At 32.7% G+C, this 26,076-nt stretch overlaps 1 protein-coding gene across 7 annotated transcripts in view; it reads left to right on the top strand.

The window, feature by feature from the left end:
* The window catches only part of sky (GTPase-activating protein skywalker), a 121,178-nt gene that overhangs the window by 82,034 nt on the left and 13,068 nt on the right, over positions 1–26,076 (top strand). For 2 of the 7 annotated variants that reach the window (XM_065347163.1, XM_065347164.1), the window contains exons 4-8: positions 8,260–8,384; positions 8,585–8,695; positions 14,442–14,615; positions 18,045–18,269; positions 22,909–22,995. In XM_065347163.1, the coding sequence (XP_065203235.1) occupies positions 8,260–8,384; positions 8,585–8,695; positions 14,442–14,615; positions 18,045–18,269; positions 22,909–22,995 (722 nt within the window). Of the gene's footprint in view, positions 1–8,259; positions 8,385–8,584; positions 8,696–14,441; positions 14,616–18,044; positions 18,270–19,082; positions 19,149–22,908; positions 22,996–26,076 lie in introns of all 7 variants that reach the window. The other 5 variants (XM_065347168.1, XM_065347169.1, XM_065347165.1 and 2 more) reach the window with 4 other exon arrangements.

Below are 26,076 nucleotides of genomic sequence, written 5' to 3'. Positions count from 1 at the left end.
ATTAACCGAACGCAAACGTAAGCCGGATACATAAATCTGATTTCAATCGATCAAAATTCTAATATAGATAACTTGAAGGAAAAAAATTCCCTAGATGCAAAAATTAAAGTTCTTTTTTTCATCTGAATTGCTGGAGAAAATTTTGGATTTGAACGGTTAGAAGGGGAGCTTGAAAGTGCCTAAATCAATCAAAAGTATCTCAAAGATGGAAATATCCGAGTTCGGAGTTTCTGAATTTAATTTTGGCTCTTTATGGCAGTTCTTTCGGAACCGGAAAATACGAAAATTCCCCGGAGTCTCTAGAATGACTTGAAACCAGCATTAATCCATTTTGAGGGTCGGAAATAATAAGGCACTCAAGTGTTTATGATGGGCATATTTGTGAACGAAGAATTTTTTTCAAAAATAATCGTTGGAGAAAATTTTAAATTTTAATCAGCAGAAACGAATTTTTAAAATTTGGCCACCAATCGATCTCAAGGGTCACAAGAACGATGCAGCCGAGTTTTTAAGCGCTAAATTTCATTTTGCGCCTCTTCTTATACCAATTTTTCTCAGTTCGAAAATTTAAAAATTTTGTTAAACACTCCAGATCTGCTCAAAACCACCAGCAATTGATTCAAGAGGTCAAAAGTGAAGTACAAATCACAATTTTTAGCTTTCTAGCTCAATTTGATAAAGTTTCAATTTTTTGTGGAAAATAGATCAAATTTGAGTTTTTTAAAATTCTTCAAAAATCAAAATGTGAAATGATGTTTTGATTCTCTCATCTCCAATCCAAAAAAATTTCAGCAGTTTGAAATATGTACCTCCTTTGTTGGGTCTTCCAATTTTACTCAATTTTTTAAAATGAATTTCTCCAATTATTGGTGCAATTCGAGAGTTAGACTACCATCATTTCACTCCTGACCTATTTCTGTGGTGGGTGTGGGGGGAAGGAACCTCAATATTTTTGTGAGTTCTTATAATTTTTAGTTTCATTTTAATACTATTTTGCATTTTTTTTGTTGAATATTTTCGAAAAATTCCCATTTTAAACCTTCGGTAAAAATACACTTGGCCACAAATTCAAAACTGGGGTCCCCATAGAGGCTAAATCGTTTACACCCAAATTTCACATTTGAATTATGAGTCCACCCCCTCTCTGAAGGTTCTGTTTTATTTATTTTGAGGTCATGCGGTATCAGATTGTGAATCAGCGCCGCTAAAAACCTACATTTTGACACAGGTTTGTCTTTTTTCGAGATTTCAAGCTCCACTCTTTCCCTGTGGTGGACTCAGTTTTGATTTTGTGGTCAAACGGGTCTCAGTATTGGAATCGGCGCATTCCAAAACGTAGATTTTGATTCCGATATTGCATTTTTTGGTACATATTTTGATATTTTTTACTCCCCCCCCCTCCTATTTTGGATGCCTTTTTTGCGAAAATACTCGAAAAAAAGTGCTTACTCTGAAAATAAATATTACATGCCACATATTTTTTCTGAAACTTTTTTTTTCTTTTTTAGCGGGTACTTTATTTCCTCCCAAATTTTTACCTGGCCCACTAACCCCCCCCCCCTCCTCCTATTTTGGTCAAATATCAAAACGAATTGGAAATCATGTGACATGTCGTTTGTTATGTTTTCAATAGCGCTGATTTTGAATTTCAGCTCATTTTTTCTCATTCGAGCTCTCTACGCCATGCAATAAGCCCCGAATTTGAAAAAAAAAATCATAAAATTCGCACACTCTATGGTTTGTTTGATTTTTAGGGGTGCTAATTTCGAATTTCGACTCAATTTTTTGATACTCCCTCCTCAAGCCCCGCATAGTGAGCCCCAAATTTCAAAAAAATCGAAAATTCAAGTGACGTATGGTTTGGTGGGTTTTCAGAAGTGCTTACATCGAATTTTGGCTCAATTTATGATAAAAACACGAAATTTAAATTCAACTAAATAAATGTACCTACCGAATAAAAGATAAAGATTTTGTAATTAATGTCGCCAAATCAGAAGAAGGAGGTGGAGTAAAAGTAGGAAATCGTCACTCGTAAATCTTGATATTATAGGTGCAGATCTTTTTACAACCACGTTAGCAAGAAGATTGACCTTGACAGAGGATAGCGTTTTTCAAGTTTAGAGCAAAATTTTGTCGAATTATTGGAATAAGTTATTATGTGTGTATGTCTTCCCACGCACGTGTATTACCCCGCCATCCACCCCCATCGTTCGCTGTACGTACGAGCATTTCTGTCAACGAGATCCGCCGTCGTCGCATAAGGCGCCCCACCCTCTATATTAAAAATATGATTTCACGGTTGATTTGACATTTTGCGGTAGGGCATTGTGTATACACATACGGTACACTTACTACATTCACCAACCACATAAAACGTTACATACTCGTATGTACATTTACTTACATATTTTTTGAGAGGAATTTTATTTTTATTAATTTGTTGTTTTCGCATTCGGTTGCCAAACAAGAATCAGCGGCCGCAGTTGCAATAATTGCGCGCAGGCAGGCAGCGTGTATGTAGCGGTTGGCTGGTCGATCTTTTCACACATAGTGTGAAATTTTATTAAAATTTTACTAATGTATTTCGCAAACTCGTAGAGTAGGAGATTTGCATAATTTTCCGGCAAATGCGGCATGCACATGGTTGGTGCGGTATGAGTTTGTGCTATAAGATGACGAAATACGTACCAACCACTCTTCGTCGTGTACGTATATGTTGTTGGAAGTCTTTGATTAACCGAATTTTTACTTTGGCAATGGTTTAAATGGGCATTGAAAGATCATAAAATCAGTATGGACTCGAGTAGTGTGCCAATATTTTTCTGGTCGTCGACGTCGTCGTCGTCATTGGTGTTTCTGTTCATTCAGAGATTCTATCGTATCGTACGCGGTTGCAAATTTTTCCGGTGTGGAGTGGAGGGGAAATGTATTCAGAAAGATGGATTTTGAAATTTATAGGACGAAGGAAGGTTTTGCATGTTTCAACTTGAACAATTTTTGGTTGGAGAAATGTACTTATTATGTGAAACGTCTTGATGGGACATCCTGTATGCTTGTTCACAATTTATTTGAAAATGAATTATGAACTTGTTAAAATGATTGATTTTTGTCATTCATTCGCGCTGTCATTTTAACGTGCTGTATTTTTCTTCGAAATTTACGATTGTAATTTTGTGAAAAAATTGTAAAGTTTTGATATTTTTATGGCCTGTTTAGGAACACAAAAATCTTTGAAAAATATACAACTTGGCGAATGTTTATTTTGCACTCGAGAAAAGTAAAAATGAGTTGATCGTCGCTGTTGATGATTGATTGTCCTTATTTGAAGCAAGGACGTTCAATTATAGACATATTTTCGATTCATTAGTAAAAAATTATCGAGTTGTGAAATGATATCCTAATTTTGAAATTTATAGGGCGATTTCTGTTTATCGAAAAGCCAAGTATGAATGTATTGAATGTTGCTTTGAATGATGTACCTTTTTTTTTTTTGATCAACTGGAATTTTTCAAAACGTCGCTGGAGGCTCCAGAATGACTCTAAACCGCATGCAGTCGATCTGCGAGGTTAAAAATGTGGTATATCAGGCTTCAGGATGTCTACCAGGTCGCGACAACTTTAGAAATAGATCGCGAAAGTCGCAAAAATGTCGCAAGTGTTACCAAAAAGATCACGAAAGTCGCAAAAATGTCGCGAATTTTACCAAAAATCACCAAAAAGTTGCTAAATATCATTCTGACTTTCAGTACAGTGGTGAAAGTATAATCATCTCTCCCCACTACTAAAAAAATGGCACATTCCAGAGATGAAAAAAAGGTTTACTATAGTCCAGAAAAATTGAAAATAATGAAAAATTTCTGCTTGAAGGTCTAAAAAATGTAAAAAAATCTGAAATTGATTCTGAAACAGTGGTTATTAGTCTGGCTGGTATATGGCATTATATGAAATAATTACACCCTTTTCCCGATACTCCGGGACAACTTTTCTCTTGAAGGGGACATCCTGAGGAACATTTTAAAGCAAACTTGTCAAAAAAAAAGTTGGCCCTATATTAACAAAATGGCGGCCATTTTGATTGATAGGTCAGCCAAGATTGAAAACCCAGTTTTTTTTTTTCGTTGAAAAATGGAAGGGGGTGGAAAAAGTCGCGAAAAAAGGTCGCTAAAAGTCGCTATTTTTGAATATCGAATTTTGGTAGACACCCTGATGTTAAATTCCAGCTTTCCAACTTTGTGCAATTTCGAAGAAACATTAGATATTATTTCCAAAAATTTGCAAGAGGCTGAAAAACTGCACGAAACGGCTCGAAAGTGCTTCCAATTAATTTTGAAGTTCGGAAATTAGATGCATACCAAATTTTGGTTTTTTAGCTCAATTATGTAAAATTTCAATTTTTTCGCTTTTTTGGCTCTTCAATTTTTAAAAATTCATCAAAAAAAAACAAGAGCTCTCGAAATTTTAGTTGGCAGAATTTTGTAGGCTGATTTTATCAAATAAACGTATTATTTACTGATAAGAGAGGAGAGTCAACAGATTGCAAAAATTCACTGACTTTTTTAAAATCAAGGAAATGGCAAAAAACTATAATCTTTGTTCAAAATAAAGTTTCACACTTTCAGAGTTGGTATTTCTATTTACCCATTTTTCAATTTTTTTTATGACGAGGGAGGGAAGGGTGGTTTAAAAATTCATCTTGTTATACGAAGGAGGTAAACTTAAAATTCCAAGATCTCATTCAAATTTTAAAAAACCTTGTGTAATGAAAACACACGCTACATAAATCGTATCAAATCAAGCCATCTTACTCTTCCTTCGCCAAAAAAAAAAAAAATGCATCACGAAATCTGAAAAAACCTCTAATATATTTTAATTTGAAACAGCACTGGCGATGAATCATCTACGAGTAGAAAACTACAAACATTGCATGAAAAAGAAACCCCCTTGCCCTTATACTTTGCAATAAACCCATGTTAACTTATTCATATTCACCCACGCACCCAAGTACGAGTACACCGCGCTTACAAAAACATTAATTAATCGTACAAAATATAAATTCAACGGGAATTTACCCCAAAACAGAACCCGAATGCATGCGAAAGTAAAAGCACGTGCAACTAATCAAAGCAGCAACAAAGCAGCCAAGATGCGGAAATTTCCTCGAATTTGTAAATAGTCATAGTGTGTGTGTATCTCGTTAATTTCGTAACTTTCCCCAACTATCGCGCCCAAATTTTTTTTCTTACTAAATGGGATTTTTCAAGGTCCATTACCACACGCCTCTGTGATATATCGGTATATACGTACTGCACTGCATAGGGTACTTTGTTTATATTTCGCTTGTGTGTCTGTGTACATATTTACTATTTCGAACGAAGAATAAGTAAATTGCGTATACCGCAGAAAGAAAACAAAATTACGAACCGTAACTAAAATAAATCTACGAATTCTCAATTCGTACTCGTACTTTACCGCAAGTGTAATCGTGCTTAAGTGAAGGGGACTTGGGGGAGTGGTACTCGTATCTCACACCCTACACTTGATCTTGTTGTTGAGAAGGTGCGAATGCTGCGAAAAAACGCCTGCAGCTTTCGTAGGTGGTGTTGGTGCTGCGCGCGTGTGATGAATATTCGTGGCATTCTGAAGCACACATCGTAGATAAAATTAGACTAAAATAAGCCGTCTTATTGTCTTATAGCCGAGTGAAAATTCATGTTCACAGCGTAGGTATATTAAAAAGTGGACCGCAAACCAGGCTGAGATGAGAAGGGCGCGTTAATCATATTTTTATTTATTCAATGGCGCCTGAAGATTATGGAAAAACGTAATAAAAACTGGTCTGCGATACCACAACAGTGCGAAATTTTTCTTCAAGAAAGATTTCGAAAGTGTTGAAAGGTTTTAATGCGGTGATGTAGATGAGGAAGAGTGAAGGGTAAAGCAGGTGCATTTTAAGACTAATAAAATAATCTTGCTTATTTTTTAAGGTCTAATAAAATTTATTTCTGGATGTATTTGGTATACACGGTGATGCTGTTGTAAGGTTCCAAATTTGAATTTTTGAAAAAAAATCATTAAATAAAATTAAGCTTAAATTTTGCTCTAGATGTTTGAAAAATTATGCTCTCCGGAGAGAAAATGATTGGGAGTGGAAATTTTATGCTCTTAAGATCTCGTTTCTTATCATTTTTCTCATAAGACTCAGGTTTTTCCTCAAAAATTGATTTTTATGATGATAAAATTGAAAAAAAATCTCACAATGTTTTTCAGTCTTTGCTGAAAATATCTCAGAAATAAAACTTTGTGGAGGGAGAAATCGTCAAATTTTCTCCCACTACAACTTCATGGAAAAAATTGCTCTCACTGTATTGGTGGGAAATTTCAAGCTGCATTATTTTGAACTTCTTTTCGTTTTTTCGCTAGATCCTCAGTTTTTCTTGAAAATTGATTTTTTATGATGAAAAATAAATTTTTTAACAAACTCGAGAGCTCTATGAAAAAAATGATGAGAAACTAAATTGTGGAGCATTAAATTTCTCACAGACCGAATAGAAATTAATTTTTTTTCTAGGAGGCTTGGTTTTCTTATATTTTAAGCAAAGGTTGAAAGTTTGTGCTGAATCGAATGTTGGGGATGAAAAATTTCATTTTTTCAAGATAGAAAAATGTAGGTATTTCTATGGAAAACTGAGGGTCTTGAGGGGGAAAAAATTGAAAAATTTGGAGCACGAAATTTTCCACCAGTGGAATAGGAAGCGTTGATTTTGAGATTTTTGGATCCGAAGTTTAAAAGCCCCCATTATTGAATGTTTTGTGGCAAGAAGTGTGATTTTGTTTGTTTCTGCATCTCAAAAAATCAATTTCCTGGAAAATTTAGGAAAAAAATTGACTGATGAGAAACAAAATATGGAATACAAAATTTCTCACCGATTGATTTTTCAGATATTTTGAACGCCGTTGAAAGTTTATTAGATTCTTTGTGATAATAAATGTCAACTTTTCCACTTTTTTCATCTCAAAAATTGAATTTTTTGAGAAAATGAAGGTGGGGGGACAAAAAGAAACGAAGTAGTAGGACATGAAATCCCCATGAGTGAAGTGGATTCGTTTTTTTCCAAGGATTTATTTTTGAGATATTTTAGTCAAAATCTTGAAGGTTCAATTATTGAATAATGAATTGCTTTTGATGCAAATTTTTGTTTTTCCATCTTGAAAATTCAATTTACAAGAAAAACGCAGAGTTCTATCCAAAAAAAAAATGTTTGAGAAAAATAATAATTATGGAGCATATTCGGCGTCAACAAACATGTGTTGCACTCTGGCGGTGAAATGCATGAAATACCTGTTATCATGCTGAAAGGGGGATATTTCCATACTTACGCACGCTTACACACGCGCACACTCGACTTGTCGAGATGCGAATGAATGCGATTCTCTACAAAAAGTCCCCCTTTCAGCAAGGCGATGGTGGCGCGGCCACGAGATGTTAACGCCGAATTTTTAAAATTGGATTTCTTTGATCGCTTTCTTTTCAAATTATTTTAAATAGAAAGTGAATTCTTCAAACATTCTCAAAAAAATGGTTTTTTTTGAGAATATTTCAGTAGACTTTGTTTTTGAGATATTTTGAGTAAAAGTTGAAAAGTCAATTTTTAAATTGCTTGTGATGAATACGAGTAAAGTGAATTTTCTTTCAATTTTTTCATCTCAAAAAAAGTCAATTTGTGAAAAATCCAAGGGTTCTACCAAAAAAAAAAAAAAAAAAAAATGAAGGGAAATGAAATTTTAGAGCATGAAATTTTTCATCAATGAAGTGTAGACTTTGTTCTGAAGATATTTTGATCCAAAGTTTGAAAATTCGATTACTTATTAGATTGCTTGAGTTATAAAATCTGATTATTTTTTCCAAAAATCAATTTTTTGGAAAACTGAGGGCCCTACGTACAAAAAAAAAATGATGAGAAACAATACTTTTTTCGATTTTTTCATCACGAAAACTCTCAACTCTTGGAAAAAATGATGAGTTCTAGGAAGAAAATGAAGAGAAGCAAAATCATTAAGTGTAAAAAGTTGTTGTTTCTTGAAGGTTTTGTTTTTCAGATACTTCGAGAAAAACTTAAAAAGCCAATGTTATTGAACGATCTCGTTTTAAAAAAAACTTTACATGTGGTCACCCTGTATACACGATGTGTTTTCTTTTATGAATGTATTACGTAAAAAATATTTCTCACTAATTTGGTATAATTTTTTGATTTTTTGCAGAAGAAGAATGTTACAATAGTTTGGCTAGTTTAGTGTCCTCAAAGCATAAAGTATTCGTGACGCAGACGAAACAATTGTACGAAGTCACATGGAGAACTGTGATGCATATCACTAAAAAACACGTGGTGAGATCTGTTTCTTTTTTTCTCTTTTCGCTTTATTTATGATTTATGGTTAAATTAAATTATTGGCCAGCGTTCAGTTCGTGTTTTCTTTCTCCGTCCATCCGAGCTGGCGATGGCGGAGGAGGGTTTGTGTTTTTCGTGGTTTATTTACATGGTAATGTGTTAATAATGTGTTTTCCCTGGCTCTTTTTCTGTTACAGAAATCTGCCTCAGCTCATGTAGCTAGGCATTGTAAAACGCCTCGCTCTTTAGAAAGATTATACAGTGATTGGACTTGGTGGATTTTACAAGGTCTTCCATTTCATCATTTGGTAAGAAAGTAAATTCATCATTTTTTTCCTCTTCTTCTTCTGGTATTGTTTGTATAGTGTGCCTCGCTCGTTCAGTAACCGTGGGATGAATGAATCATAATGTACACTCGTTGCACTGACTGCAGCATTTGTACTTGTAGTATGTACTTGCAAAAAAAAAAAATTGAACAAAATAATTCTTGGAATACGACGACGACGACTACGAGGTGATTGTGATGATTGATCGTATGACTTGATTGAGCTGGCAAAAGTTATGAACCCAAGTTATGTACAATTTGATCGCGTTCACGACCTTCTAACGTGGTGGTTTTAATTTTTCCTCTTGTGAGTCGTGAGTTGAGATTTATATGCCAGGTCATCAATCCCTTATTACAAAAACAGCGTTAATCGTCGAATAGAATTTTTTTTCTCGCCTCTGCAACTTACTTATACAGAGACGACAACCATCGTAATATCGAATAAATTGTTCGAAAAGGAGAAAAATAACCACGTCATCGTGGTAAAATTATGATGACCGAGGTGACTTGCCGAAGTGAGTGAAATAAGGATGTTGAATTTATACGAGTAACTATACTACGGTGATTGTTCAGTTCTTCTTGCTTCAAATTATATGTACCAGAGGTTTTGAGGCGAGTGTAATTGGACTGTGTTGTATGCGGCTGCTGCGGTAATATGTATTTTTGTAATTTAGTCGCCTGTAATTGGTTTGTTTTGATACTGTTTGGCTACCACCCGTGATGTACTCGTATTTTGCATTTCAAGGCAGAGGTGTGAGTTGGGAGGTGGAAGTTCGTGATGTTTTGAGATGAAAAAAATTGAGACGAGGTGTACCAACCTGCTTCTAATATACTCAATTCCTTTATTGTTGCTGAATTCAAAAGGAAATTCAATGTCGTTGAATTGGTTGTGTTTTTTGGTAAATTTCAAAATGTATTTTCTTTCTTTACTTCGCAAAATTTTGAAATGTTGAGCTTATATTTTCTAAAATCTAAAAAATCTCGAATCGTCATGGCATCATTATCCAATTGGATTCATCAGTGATTCATTCTTCGCGAATGATTTTTTCCATCTCAAGTTTAAATCATTTACTGACCTATCAGCTTTTATTCTTTTTGATGGATTTGAAATACACAAATTTTGACACTGTTTATTTCACTGGAGTGATTCAGCTGTTCTCGAATGATTTGCCAATTCAGAGCAAATCGTTCAAGAACGAAATGAGTCCAGCCTTTGATGACAGGATTGAAGAACTATCAAGTTTCATCCGTTATCTAAACTTGATTTCATTTTCCTGTGATTCATTCGTTCGCGAATGAATTTTCTCCCCTGAGAAAATCGTTTGTGGAGGGATTCAGTCATTCTCAAATATTCGTAATTTCTTAGTGAATCATTCGCGAACGAATAACTTCAATTTTTGTTGATGGATTTTCTTTTCTGATATCAAGTTTTAAGATGATTTTTTACCGGGTTTGATCATTGGTGATTCATTCGTTCGCGAACGATTTTTTCATCTCCGAGTGAATCGTTCACGAACTGCTCATTTTTCAATTTTATATTGACGGATTTGAAAATCTCAAATTTTGCCTCATTCTCTTTCACTGAATTTGATTTCGTAGTGATTCAGTCGTTCTCTCTTTCGCAAATGATTTTTCTCCACTGAGCGAATCGTTCGCGAACGAATGATTTCCAATTTTGATTGATAGATTTTGAAGAATGTTTCATTTTGTGTTGTCTTAGGTATATCATCTGATTTGATTTCCAAATGATTCAGTCGTTCTCGAATGATTTTCGGCTCTGAGCGAATCGTTCGCGAACGAACTGAGTCCGGGTTTTGATCTCAGGATTAAAATTTAAAACTGTCGAATTTTGATCTGTCATCTGTATTTGATTTGATTTTCCATTTTTCCAGTGATTCATTCGTTCGCGAATTGATTTTTCTCCTCTAAGAAAATCGTTCGCGAACGAATCGTTTCCAATTTTTATCGATAAATTTTGAACTTTTGAAGAATGTTTCATTTTGTGTTGTCGTATATTATCCGATTTGATTTTTAAATGATTTAGTCGTTCTCGAATGATTTGTCGGTTCTGAACAAATCGTTCGCGAACGAATTGAGTCAAGGTTATAATCTCAGGATTGAAATTCAAAAGTGCCAAATCTCATCTCATTTTTCATCTGTAGCTGTTGATTTGATTTTCCAGTGATTTATTGGTTCGCGAATTGATTTTTCTTCTCTAAGAAAATCGTTCGCGAGCGAATCATTCCTAATTTTTATCGTTAGATTTTTAAGAATGTTTCATTTTGTGTTGTCACTTGTTGTATAGGTATCATCTGATTTGATTTTTAAATGATTCCGTTGTTCTCGAATGATTTGTCGGTTCTGAGCAAATCGTTTGCGAACGAATTGAGTCCGGGTTTCGGACTCAGGATTAAAATTCAAAACTGCCAAATCTCATTTATTTTGTCATCTGTACTTGATTCGATTTCCCAGTGATTCATTCGTTCGCAAATTGATTTTTTCCTCTGAGAAAACCGTTCGCGAACGAATCATTTCCAATTTTTATCGATAAATTTTGAAACATGTTTCATTTTGTATTGTCGTATATCATTTGATTTAATTTTTAAATGATTCAGTTGTTCTCTAATAATTTGTCAGTTCTGAACAAATCGTTCGTGAACGAATTGAGTCCGGGTTCTGATCTCAGGATTAAAATTCAAAACTGCCAAATCGTATCTGTTACCTGTACTTGATTTGATTTACCGCAGTGATTCATTCGTTCGCGAGTTGATTTTTCTCCTCTAAGAAAATCGTTCGTGAACGGATCATTCAATTTATATCGATAGACTTGAAAAAAATGTTTTGTTTGTCATGTCGTCTATTGTCTGATTTAATTTCAAAGTGATTCAGTCGTTCTCGAATGATTCATCATTTCTGAACAAATCGTTCGCGAACGAATCAACTCCAATTTTTGTTGATTAATGCGTAATGTGAAGTATCTGATTCATTGGTGATTCGTTCATTGATTCATGAACGATTTTCTTACCTCCAAGTGAATCATTCGCAAGCAATTCAGCTAGAATTTAAATCTTACTGGTGAATCTGGAAAACCACAATTTTGTCTCGTTCTTTTCCAGTGGATTCAATTTAGTTGTGTATGGTTCGGTCGTTCTCAAAATGATCTGTCGATTGTAAGCAAATCGTTCTCGAACGATTAAGTATTCACATTATGAATTTTCAAATGCCACTATTTATCATAAAAACAGGTTGAGAGTTCGTCAAAAATTGAAAAGGTCATATTTTTTTCGAACATTGCGCAAAATATCGACTAAATGAGTCGAAAAATGAGCAAAAAACGTATCCTGTTATCTCGGTTTTTTTTCTGATTCCCAAAGAAATTGAGCTAAAGCTAGCTCAGTATAGTCTCTTCGTATTGCGTAAGATCGATAATCTCTTCGCTTTAGTCTTCGTGCTCGTATAATTATACGTCGTCGCTTGAAAATCTCTCAAAGTGAAAAATTAGTTAATGGGAAATGGAAAACTCGTGTCGAGCTTTGCTCGTAAAACGCCAACTCTCGTGTAAGCCGGGCTTTTGAAAAACATCGCTAATTAACGAGAACGTAATTGTTGTACGCACTCAATGTGCTTGTAGTACAGTACAGAGAGCTACACACACACACATTTGCATGTACTCGACGTAGACGAGGAGAGATGCGATTCGGTAAGGTGTAAGGCGAAGGCAAAGAGTAAACTTTTATGGCAGCTTGTAGCGTGTGCGATGTGGACGCTAATTATAAAACATATACACACTTAGGTTAGGTAAAGAGAGGTGCACATATATATCGAAAGATTAGTTGCATTTTATTTCAACATGTAAGATATAATTTGACCTTGCTTGGTCATTACATGCGGAAATAACACGAAAACTATATGGTATTACAATAAAATGCCAAACGGTATAATAAGCTACCCGATGATGTATGTGAAAATGATTTAAATAGGTTCGCTGTGTTTTTTTGTACAAAAACAATTACCGTATATGGACGTAATGTTCTGGTTAAATTTCCTGGCGAGTAGTTAGAAAACAAATAAGCTTAGAAGTTGAATGATTCTTGGTTTCAAAAATTTTCATTTCAGAAATAATTTCCATTTTTTCGAAAAATTTTGGCAGATGTTGTCTTATTTGGAAAATTGGCTAAATTCAGGGGTTCCAAATTTGTCTTTTTTTAAAGAATGAAATTTAATCAAAATTGGGATAGAAATCTGAAATTTCACTTATAACCTATTTTCGACCTCTCAAATCGATTGGTTGTAATTTCGAACCCGTCGAAGGCTCCAAGATTATTCAAAATTTTGACTAATCGATGCAGGAGGTCTAAAACAAGGTTTAAACGATTTTTTCTTCAATTTGGCCACATTTTTGTCTTTTTCATATAATGGGAAAAATGGACCTTTGAATTTTCAGAAATATTTCAAAATTCAAGAAATCAAATCCAGCGGTTGGAATTTTGTTGATTGGTGTATTTTTGGATGTCCTTTCAATTCCTCTTCATCCAGATCTAGAATTTTTCTGCTGGTTGGAGTTGTTTTCTGATTCAAAGCTCGTGTCTTCGTGTCTTGAGCAGAAGCTCTACTCGTAGATCTGGCTGGTATCGACTCAGCTGAAGTGAACTTCTGAGGCTATGAAACGAAATCCCTTCTTATAAATTTGTCTCACCCCCCCCCTCATCATTCATCAACTGCGTATACTGATTTTCTGCTACAATGTCACAAAAGGAAGGAAAATGCGTCCAATCAGCGCCGTTATTTCACAACGAATGAGTGAAAGAACCGGCCTGGCGGCCTAAGCGGCGGTGAAAATTCCGTTTTCCCTTCCATGCAAAATACACCGCGCCGTAGTTATGTACTATTTTTAGTTGGCATTTTAAATTGTATATTTGTAGTCGACTATTAAATGCGCAATGTAAAAAAAAAATTTCTCCGAGAGGAAGTTCTATTTGTGGTAGATTTTCACATTGTGCTTTGTTTGAGTATATAGAAAGGAAGACGTCAATTGAACGAAATTATAGTCCAAAAGGAAACGTTTAATCCGCACAGACTGGTTGAAACTCGTAAAACGCATCGTAATGTTGATTAATTTGTCAATATCAATCGTTTAAAGGATATTCAACATATTTGCTTTGTATATGTTTTGAAAAGTCTGCATGTAAAAATAGCCCGCAGATGTACTGTTTACAGTATTTCAATTTAGAAGGAAATTTTCGCATTCGCGCGGGTTCCCTTCCTCCTCTCAACTCTTCGCCTGCTGCGTGAGCCTCTCGTGAGCCAGTTAGAGTTACGCGCACGCATTTGCGAAATACGCGCCATTTTTATGAAAAAAATTACCTCCCTTCCTCTCCCATCGCGATGGCTTATAGCGTATGACACGATACCTACTTTACCTACCTATACAATGATGATGCCCTTCGTCGTTTGAATTATTCGATTCTTTTTATATTACATATAAATATTTTTAACCGATTTAATTGACGGCCTAGAAAAACTCCATGGCTAATATCGACCAATTTGAATTACTTATAGTGGTGGAAAATTTTATTCTTTCTTTTTCTTTCCTTCCTTCCTTCCTTCCTTTTATCTCTCTGCGTGCCCCTTTATAGATAATAATTTTTTTTGTCGCGCTATTATTTTTTTAATGAGCTGTTTTTAAACTTGATAATGATTCATTTCTTTTTTATTGTCTATTTTTACAGGTTAGATTAATGGACTGTTACCTGCACGAGGGTATCAAAGTTATGTACAGAGCAGCTATGGCCATATTGCAATTATTCTATAAGCACTCGATGTCGCAGAATTCCCAGTGGAATCAACAAATGCAGAATCAAGGCGTCGATGTAACTTTAATGCTTTTTTGTAAACAAATACCGGTAATTTTGAATTACGATTTGTACGAGTCATTGACGCGTTCGCGTTGCATTGCCCCGTTATTATAGTAGAGATAGATTTATACCTTTAGTACTCCTCGCTTGATTCGCTGCTTCAACTACGTTCTTGTTCTACGTAAAAGATAAGCCGAAGATGGGCGCGGGTCTATAGAGCTTTACTTAGCATACAAATACGTGGATTTTTTTTTTTCGTTTTTATCGAATGTTATTTCAAGTATCAAAATATTATCGCGTGTCGAAGGCGATTGAGTAATAGTGTAGGGTATTCGGAAATTTTTGCCACTAGTTCAACTTATTAATTGATGGTATTTTATCGAACTTTCTATTTATATTGACTCGAGAATAAATCGGCGAAAAATTTCTTTCCGATTGGGAAAATATTCGAATAAAGGGGAGGAGTTCTTTTGATGTTCGAGAGTTAGAAAATACCGTAAGGTTTTTTCTTCGCGGTTTATCGCGATCTTACACGTGAATTATTCCAATTGCAGTTGTACTAAAATGGTCACTGGTCAGGATTGTCGTTGATCACGTGATTGTGCAAAGTCACGTCATGGTTTCACCTTGCGTGATTGGAAATTTTTCTCAGAAGACACGTTTTTTTTATGCTCGAATGTGATCTAATGATTTGCAAAAGGTGTATTCGGTTCAAATTGAAAATCGGCTGAAGGATGGGTTTGTTTGCGGGGTTCTTGAGTCTTGGTAGATGATTTACCTTCCCCTCCCCCTATCCTTGCCTCATTTTTCTTGGATTGGCCAAAAGTCAGAGTTGATCAACTTTTTGGATTCCAAAGAAGTGGGGAAGGTTTGCAAAGAATAAATTGATGAGAAAGAGGATGAAAAAAAAATGAAAATTACCTGCGGCAAATCTCAACTTGAAATGCAGTTTTCTCGATTTTTCAAACTTGGTGGCATTGGCATAGTTTACTTCAGCTTTCTTTTTTATTTAAAAAACGGCAGCAGTTTTTTAAATTTTTTGCTGGAATTCAATTTTCTCAGAATTTTCTGAAAGCTGACTTCACACTCTGGATTGATCAATGAATAAGAAAATGCTGGACCTTCAACTGTAAAATTTTGGTTTTCTTGTCTAAATTTATTATTTTCACATTTTGAAAAAATTCTATGAGTTTTTTAGGTTTTATTCATTTATTTTTTTAAAGAAAAATAGATGAAAAATTTAATCACCTCTAAATTTATTATTGAGAGTGAAAAATGAGTGAAAAAATTCATCTGCATTAAGTAAGTAATTTGGCAGATCTCGTTCATTTTTTTCATATTTGAAAAAAATTGAAATTACATAATTATCTAATTTTGTTCTAAGAAAGGATGAGAGGGAAGGAGGGAGGGAAGGAAGGAGGTGAAAAACATTCTATCGAGGTTTTGAAAAAATCAAATTTCAAAATTACAGTAGCCACTCAAAGGTCTTATGTTTAGTATCAGTGAACTATTTATAATTGAGGTAGGAAGGAGGTTTTGGGAGGGTAAAAATCATGTCTTGGATTTGCACAATTTGGAGTAATTTCATCAGAATTCTGCAAAAAAAGGGGGGATGATTTTAAAATTTATCGTGATTCAATGATTTTTTTAAAATTGAAAATATCTCAATTTTTTATTTGACTCATTGGTAATTTCATGTTTTAATCGTCAAGTAATCACTGAAACATTGAATTCTTCCAAATTCACTCATGTTTCTGTGAATTTTACTAATCTGTCGGTCATCATACTGATTTTTCAGGAAATTTTATCAATTTTCAGTCAATTCTATAAATTATTCAGTAACTTAGGCCTGCATACTTAAGTTTTTCACTTAATTTCGTTTTTTTAGTGTTCACTGGTTTTTCAGTCAATTTTACTTGTTTTTGAACCATCTTACCATTTTTTACTCGATTTGCTGTTTGTTTATGTGATTTCACTGATTTCAAGTCAATTTTATTGACTTTTTGACCATTTCATCGGTTTTCTGCTAATTTGTAATTTTACAGAATTTTCAGAAAATTTCTCTACTTAATTATTTCAAGTAGATTTTTTTGGCTCGAAGTGAACTTGGTCAATTTTTGGTCAATTTTAATATTATTTTATCAATTTTCTTCAAGCAATTTTACTAATGACTGGGTCGTTTTCCCCTTTTTTTTTGTGATTTCTTATGGATTTAAGTTGATTTTATTGGTTTTTATTTGAATTCGCTGGTTTTAAGTTAATTTAATTTGGTTTTTCATTCGATTTTATATAATTTTCTGTCACTTTGTTCAGTTTTTCAATCTATTTTTTTACCAGTAAAATTACTGTTTTTCAGTTGATTTCACATTTCTTCGGTTTTGAGTGAATTTAACTTAATTTTTTGTCAACTTTATCGATTTTGTAATCGATTTCATTTTTTTTTTGTAATTTTCACTGGTTTCAAGTCGTTTAAATTGAATGTTATTTTAACTTCATTGCTTTTTCGGTCAATTTCACTAGTTTTTCAGTGTATTTAATTGGTTGCTTGGACAATTTCACTAGTTTTATAGCCAGTTTTTTTTTTTTTTTGTTTAATTGAATTCAGATTTTTCTTTGGTTTTAAGTTCTTTTCTGATACATAATTTTATTGGTTTATAATCGATTTTATTGATTCTATTGTGATTTTTACTGATTTTAAGTCGATTTAATTGGTTTTTCATTTGACCTCACTGGTTTTATGGTCAATTTTCCTATTTTTTTTAGTTGAATTCACATTTCTTCAGTTTCGAGTAAAGTTTACTTTTTTTGTTGTTTGCAATTTTATTGGTTTAATGATCGATTTTATCGACTCTTTTGTAATTTTTTCTGGTTTTAAGTCGATTTAATTGTGTTTTCATTTGACTTCGCTCGTTTTTCGATCAATTTCACTAATTTTGTTGCCAATTTTACAGTTTTGTCAGATAATTTGATTCGTTTTGTGGTCGATTTCACTGGTTTTTATTAGTCGATTTTTTTTGTTTTAATTTTTCTAGATTTTTTTTGGTCAATTATTAAAATTTTTTATCAACTTTTCAGTCAATTTAAATCGTTTTTTTTTTCAGATGGTTTTATTATTTTTTAGTCCGGTTTTTTAATCGATCGCAATTTGTTTTCCAGTGGATTTCACCACTTCCCACATTTCTTTCGCGTTCACTGATTTTTACTACTTTAAAATTCTCACCCAATTTCTAGTAATTTTTCACTGCTTCGAAATTGGGAAAGTGAATATTTCAAATTTTCATCAATTTTTAGTCATTTTATCCTTTTTTTTTTACTCTTTTAAATCTACATGAGAGCCCTTTCATGTCTTATCTTTTACGTAGTTCATTTATAATTTGCATAGATATTCGCTTGCGCTTTCTTTTCTCTCGTCTTATATGCATATGAAGACAAAATGTACTTGATTCTAACGTATTTGATTGTAAACTTGATTGACAGGTTAGTCCTCAGAAAATGTTAAGAATAGCGTTTGGCATTCGTGCTTTAAGCTCGTCTTACATTCAGAGGGTATTTATAAAGACTGAAATGACGCTGAAGAGTAAATCGGTGAGCCTGAGCGACAGTTCCCGAACTCTGCATCGATCTAAATCCAGCGAGAATCTCCCCAGCAGCCAATCACAAGTCAATATTCAAATGATGTCGCGTACGCTCACCATTAGAGAGGTAATAATAATTCTTCTTAGTCGTCATTTTTTTCCAAATTTCTGTAATAAAAAAAAAACAACGAAAACAAAATCAAAAAAAAATCTCTTCTAATTACTCTACATTTACCTACATATGTTCGTTCGATAAATACTCGTATTTACTTACACCTATAGGTGGTAAACAAACAGTTATCTAATATAATCTTCTTGTAGATTGAACGATAAAACAGCTTTTCTTTTATGTCTTAACTATATAGTATGAAAATCGTGCTCAGTGTTGACTGTTGGTGGTTGGAAAAAAATGTTTAACGGTGATGGCATATTTTAGCTTAGAATTTTCTTTTGTTGTATTATTCTCGTAGCTTTGTAAATTTTCTCATTTTACTCTCTTATCTTTTTGTAAATTCTCGTACGCCGCCGTTAAGCGTGATTTCCTTTTTTTTTTAGCCAAAATTTAGCACGCTAAAAGGTACCTATAAATGTTGGGAAAATGGAAAAAATCCATCGACCTAAAGTTGACATTTACCTATAGTCGATCCATTGTGTAAATATACATACGAACGATAAAAGGTCTCACATATAGGTACTCGTGCTTTTGGATTTCTGGCACATATACTACATGGTACATAGTGGGATATTCCATTCATTAAGTTATGTTTGAATTCCCTCGATAGAGAATAATATTTTGAATATCGATGATTTCGAACGACAACCATAATAGTACCTAATAATATGACGACACAGTTGAACGAAAGAAAGATTGTTTCTTATTAGAAAAAAACTCAAAATCGAAAACAATTTATTACGGTGATGGGTAAAACGTTTTTTATAGGCGGCTTCACCTCGAAGTTTAAGGTCTCGCTTGAAGAACTGTTATGGTGCTGCTTTAAGCTCTTCGGTATGTTGTATTTTTGTTTTGGATTTTTATGCGGATTTTTTTTATTTACCTATTTACTCTACTTCTTCTTACCATTACATTGTACCGTTTTTTTCTATTCAATCCATTTACGCGCTGGGACTCTTTCCTCATTGTTGGCTTACGATTGTTGTTGGTTTCTATTTTTTTTTTAACATCTAACTTACCTACATACTCTACTTACGCTTTCATTGGGATTTCACCGTCAAAAACACTCACACACTCGAGCAAAAGCTAAACATTATATCGAGCTTTTGCTTTCATGTGTTCAATGTTCGTCTATTAATACCTATAGTACGTGTCGTTTACATAATGTGTATTATTCGTGTACTTGTACTACGTTTTCGTCATTTTTTTCCCTCTTTTTTTTCCTTACTCTTATAGATTGGTTTTGTAATGAAATTTCCACATCGTTTGTATAGGTATTTTTATTCCGTTGTGTGTATGGAATTGGAAGTACAGTATTTCACCGTGTTGTAGGTGTTACGAAATATATGGTAATGAGTGAAGGTGCTTTGAGAGAGGGGAAAGGAATCGTGGTATTATGAACGATGAATGATTCGACTAAACTCAAATTCTCGAAGTGAATATTGAAGGCAAAATCCGATCTGCGTGAGTACTTGAAAGTTCAAATGAAATGAAAATCACTGCGCAAATATCGATGCTAAATCTGAATGAAATCCCATAAAATTTGGAGAAAAAAATCCGAAAACGAAAAGTGCTAATTCTGCATTGAAAAATAATTTGAAATTATTAATGATTCAAAATTTTAAAAAATCATCCTAAAATCGTCTTTGAATTTATTCAAAATCATCTAAGAAAGTTTTCAAAGCTAAAAAACTAATTCTAAATTCAAAAATTATTACAAAACATCCAAAAAAATCACCCAAAAATTTACGATTTGTGACTAAAATGTAAATCTGTTCCTGTGTCCTTCGAATCATTTCTAAATTATTGTAAAAATATCTGAAAACTAGAAATTTTTTTCGGATTTGTCAATAAGTTGAGTATCACTTAATCAGTTCTGAATTGCTCAAAAAAAAAATGTAAAATCCAAAAACTGTCAAAAATTGATTTTAAATTTTGAAAACTTACGAAAATTTGACAAAAATTTTCAAATAAAAGGATTTTCTAAATAATTAATTCAAAAAAATCTTAAAAATCATATCGAAATCTCTTAAAAATTGATCAAAAGTTGTAAAATAGTTCCAAATTGAGAAAATTTCTCCCATTTTGTCAATAATCAATGATAAGTTTTTTCAAATTTTGTGAAATCGTTTTCAAAAAATCAGAATTTTATTCAAAAATTTTCCCATAATCGATTCAAATTCGGAAATTATTCAAAAATCATGCGAAAGCTCGTAAAAATAGAGACAAAATTGATTCAGAACGATTATCATGATCCCCCGAAAAAAATCAAATGAAAATTGTAAAATAATTTCAAAATCGTGTGACAATTGATTCTGTCGCGAAAAATTTCGAAAAATAATCTGGAACTTGATTCTGAATTGAAAGAATATCCCAGGCCAAAAGCTTTTGCAAATCTGCATAACATTTTAAATCTGCTAATAATTTCAGAATTTTTGGAAAATTATTCAAAAATTTGTAAGTTTTTAAAATCAGAAATTTTTTTACAAAATTAAAAAAATACATATCATCAAAGATTGTTTGGAAATTTACTAAAAATTTAGAAATGATCTGGAAATCTATTTTTGATTCTTGAAAAAAAATCATAATTTCAAAATTTTCATTAAAAAACATTCAACGATCTGAAAATTTCAAAATTGTCAAAATTTTCAGAAATGATGCGAAAATTGATTTCAAATGTGGAAACATTTTTCTTAAAATTTGAAAAATCATTAAAAAATGTTTGGAAACTTGATCTAGAAGCAAAGCCGTTAATAAGCTGCCTGGAAATGATTTTGCAAATAAATAATAAATATTCTGAACCCAAAAATCATTCAAAAATTGTCTGAAAAATCATCAACTGGCCCAGAATTACCTGTATTAAGTAGTTTTAAATTATGATCATGAAACAGGTTCACCCAAAAATTTATTCAGAATCGAAAAAAATCGCCTCAGTGTTATCTGGAGGATAAAAATTCATTCAAAAATCAAAAATGTCTATGAAACATTCAACACTTGATGATTCATAAAAATGTTTCTAGTACAGTTCTTCGAAAAACTCTTCGTAATCAAAAATTTCCTGACAATTATCTAAAAATTGATTTGAAATCGAAAAATGTTTTAGCAATTATGTAAAAACAACTTAAAATTATCTTGAAAGTTGTAAAATTAGTCACCTGGAAAATTATTTTGTTCTAAATTGGGAAGTCCTCCAAAAACATTTTGTCTTTCTAGAATTCAAAATTGTCTGGAATTTGATTTGTAATGGATAATTTTCCACATACTAAATTTGCGTGGAAATCAGTTGAAAATCAGCACCAACTTCAATGGAGATTTTCTGAGTTAATTTGAAATCAATTTTTACTTGTCTGTTTTTTTTTTCGAAAAAAATGTTTTAGAAAGATGAAGAGAGAGTATTATGATAATAGAACTTTCTGTTCAGAGAAATCCTCCCATTCTTCTGCTCATCATCATTCATCGTTGTTATCATCGTTTGCCTACGTCTTTTTCGAATCTACTCAATTAGCATTTGAATCGCGCAGGGAAACAGGGACAAATAATACAAAATAAATTGAATCCTCCTAATTTGAGTTTCTAAACCTCGATATTCTTTAGAAAAATATTTTCGTTCACCTACAACGACGATCGACGCTTTCTCGCAAAAAAAAAGTTCATATTTTAGCGAGAAAAATTGAGAAATGAAATAACAACGCAGCGACGACATGTGACTTGAAAAATGATGATGAGTTTTCTCGTAAACAATCTCACGAAGAATATTTTCGTCCGTTGTTAATTTTACGAAAACCCTCGTAATATTTAACGAGAAAATGACAGATTGTAAAACGACGACGTTGCGACAGTTTTTTTTTTTTTTTTTTGAAACACGATGAGGTCCTTTTTTTTAGGAAATGTGTATTACGAGGAGTATTTTTATTCGTAATGGTCCATATTTCACAGGGTAATAATGTGAAAAAAAAATATGAAAAAGTATCATCAGGTTGAACTCGTATATTTTACGTTAGTAAATTAGCCCTTTATATACTTCCATTCTGTTAGTAATGAACTTTTTAGGACGATAACTTATGCATGCAAAAAGGATGTCGCTTGCTCGACTTTTTGGAAAATTTAGCACGTAGCCTTTTCCATTTCCCGATTCAAGCTTAGCTTATACAAGGAGGAAAATAGAATCAGTTTACGCTTTGGTTATGTGATCAGGCTAATTACCTATCGTGTTGTCGAATCAATTCAATTTTACGTTGGCACCTTGTTACTTGTCTTTTTTTTGTGCGTTGGAATGATTGAATTTTCAGTTACGCTCGAGTGTTTTTCTCGAGCGAGAAAATAGCTAATTTACGTTTATTTATTTCTCTTCTTATATTGTGCATACTGCATAACAAAGCGAAACACGAGATTGGAATTTTTATCGTGTATTCAATATTCGACGAGGGAATTCCCAATTGAGTATTGTTTCGTTTTGAATGATTATTTTTATTTTTTTTTGTTTTACTACAATACCAAAGATAACGATAAAAAGAAAGAGAGCGAGATACAAATTGGAAATTTAATTTCGCTCGAATATTAAATATTTATTTGCATCTGTTATTGCGGCACTCAGGGGGATAGATCGCCGAGCCCCAGAACTGCGGCTATGGGGGCATTTCCCGTATGTAACGTGAAATCTTTAATCGTTACCCACGAAGACGTAAGTGTAAAAAATTTTTACCTCTGCAAAGGTCGTAATGTAGTACTTTTGTACTCGTATATTGGCGTTCTTTTTTTTATTTTATTTTCAAATTTTTGTTAGATGTATTTTTGAGAGCTTTTATAGCGTTTTAATTATTATTTCGAGTGCTGACTTTCTTTTTTTTTTTTTTTTAGTAGGTAATGAAATTCATGGAGAGATGTGTGCTCCGAAAAATCACGCGAGTAGATAATTTCAAATTTTTATGCATTTTGTTTCTTTTTTTTTCATTTTTCAGTCGTAATTTTTCTTTTTTGTAGTTTTGTTTTTTGATAATTAGAATTTTTTGTAGGTATTTTTTCCACGATTTTTTTATCTGGTATATTTTCATTTTTTTATGTACCTATACTCGATGCTTTGTTGTTCACTACAACTGGTTTTGGTTGTATTTTTTTTTGGTGATTTATCTAGAATTTTTTCGATGCTGAATCAAATTTTGATTGTTGATTTAATTTTTTTTTGGGGGGGGGGGGGTGATCGAAAAAAGTTTGCATAAAAAGTAGGAGTATGAAAGCCTTCCTATGAAATTTTTTGAGATACCTACACCTACCTACTTATTATCAATGTTTTACGAAATTCACAGGATTAGATTTCAAATTTTTTAAATGTTTCGAAAATTGAATCATTTATAGGAATTTTACATAATATGTTGAAAAATGATGACGAATCAATAATCATCGTAAAAGAATCAAACAATCCTTTACTTAATTAAAACCTAAAAATTCATTGAACGATGACCATGTCGATTTTTTTTTCAAATTTTGATGAGAAACATACAAATGTTGTAGAAAATTATCAAAAACTACATTTTTTTTTGTCTATTTATCAATTTTGAGAATTATTCAATTGTAGAAAAATTGTTTCAAACAGCGAAAAATATCACATTATCAGAGTGTCTACTGGCAAGAAAAAGGCAAGAAAGTTAGAAAAAGGCGAGAAATTCGCTTGGGTGGCAAGAAAGTTAGAAAATAGTATAGAAATTCCTTCGAAAAGCAAGAAAATTTCCAAGAATTCACATCAAAAATCTCTGAAAAAATGAGGTTATCCCAGCAAAATTTCAGGTTTTTATTTTGTTAAAATTGATGTTTTTCTACTATTCGAATTAGAAATTTTCCAAAAATTTTGCCCTCGCTTCGCTCGGGCCATTCAAGATACTATTTCCAAAAATTTTAAGAATTCAAAAATTGAATAAGAAATTTTTGATTTCCAGGTAATACCCAAACCATTTGAAAAGTGCAAATTTTTCATTCTCTGAACAGAACGACTAACTTTTCAAAATTGTTGATATTATTGTGCTCCGATGAAAATGTAAAATAAAGCATACAAAATGGTCGTTTTTTCGTTTTTCACAACAATTTTTTCAAAAAATTTTCGCTCTCGCTTCGCTCGAGCAGTAATTTCAAGTTCATTTCAATAAAATGGTCATTCATTGTGAAGGGTTTTCTGAAAACAACCTAAAATGTCGGTTTTTCGTGTCTAAAATTCTGATTTTGCTCTCCCCTCAATCACAAATAAAAATATACTTAAGCTCTTTCATGGTTTGATCCTGTAATTGTATGTCACTGGTATTCAGCACGTTAAAATTTTGATTTTTGTCAGAAACATAACAATTTTTTGTTGGAAAAATGACATCATACTCCCCCTCCCCCAAATAACATGATTTCGATCCGCATTCGAGTTTACTTTTCATTTTGTTACTATGATCATCATAGAATTGAATTCACTTCAGTCGACTTGCCTCAACGTTCGTTTTTATTACGTTTTTTTATTACTATTTTTTCATTTGAGAAATTAATTCACTTCTCTGCTTTGAAGAATAAATTTTTGAGAAATTTTGTTGGGGGGGTGGGGTAGAGGGGTTAGCGAAGATTATCTATGCGTAAATATGAAGAGGGGTAAGAAATTTCATTTTTGGAAGCAAGAAAAAAGCAAGAAAAAGGCGAGAAATTCGCTTTTTAGTGTGCGTAGCACACTATTGGTTTCGCTTTGAGAAATGAAATTTTATTGGAACTGAATGTTCTCTTAAGCTATCCAACCGTTTTTTGTACCTATTGGACACCATTTGAGAATCATTAAGGCGGAGGGAATAGATTAATTTTCATTCAATTCGGATGGGTAATTGCTGAGTAATTGCAATTTTAGTTCATTATTTTAATGCATTAAATCCTAAAAAAGGGAAAAGGGGACTTGTAGAACACCTGCCGCTCATTGTACCCTGCTATACCCCCAGCCTTATCCTTTCATCATTTTATAAACAGCTGCGTTGCATTGTACCCTGTTACACCCCCAGTCTGTCAGCTGTGTATTTCAAGTGGGAGTGGCTTGGTGGGGTGTTTACCAAACAAATATATTATTTTAATGCCGTAACCCTCGTAGTGAAGTGGTGGCTGAGTGGATAGGGCATGTAGGTAGGAATAGGAAATTTAGGGACCCAGGTTCGAATCCCCGTGAGGTAAGTAGGTAGGTGACAGATTTTTCATAGGAAAATCGGATAGGTAAACGCTTTGGAGTTTACTACCTACGTAGTACATGATAATGGGGCAAAAATAATGCTGAAATTGAGTTATGAATTATGATATCATTTGCTAACTAAAAATTCATTTCATTAATTTTCTGTCTACCTATAGCCATAAGTATAGTAAGAATTACCTTGACATGAATAATTTTCAACTTTTTACCTACTTATAATTTAAAAATTACTTCAAAATGAGTAATTAAACTAATTTTTGTACAATTGAAACATGAAATTTTTATTATCATGATTTAGTAAAAATTATTAAAACAAAATGATTTTTACCATTGGTACCTATAGCAAAATTTATTAAAATGATAATTTTTACTAAATGATTACAGTAAAAATTATTAAATGGGATCTGGTACTTAATTGTGCTAAATACCAGTATTTAGTTAAATTTTTTTGTAAAAATTACCCATATTTTTTTTCGTGTAATTTAGAGGCAATTCAAATTCTTAACATATTTTATAAGATTTAATTCTTAATTTAGAATAAAAAGCAAGTTCTGAAAGTTGGTTTGAAAATTT

This window comes from Planococcus citri, chromosome 1 (assembly GCF_950023065.1).
Source record: "Planococcus citri chromosome 1, ihPlaCitr1.1, whole genome shotgun sequence".
NCBI lineage: Eukaryota > Metazoa > Arthropoda > Insecta > Hemiptera > Pseudococcidae > Planococcus > Planococcus citri.
The sequence above is the reverse complement of the archived record's forward strand: the minus strand, read 5'-3'. Positions and strand labels throughout refer to the sequence as shown.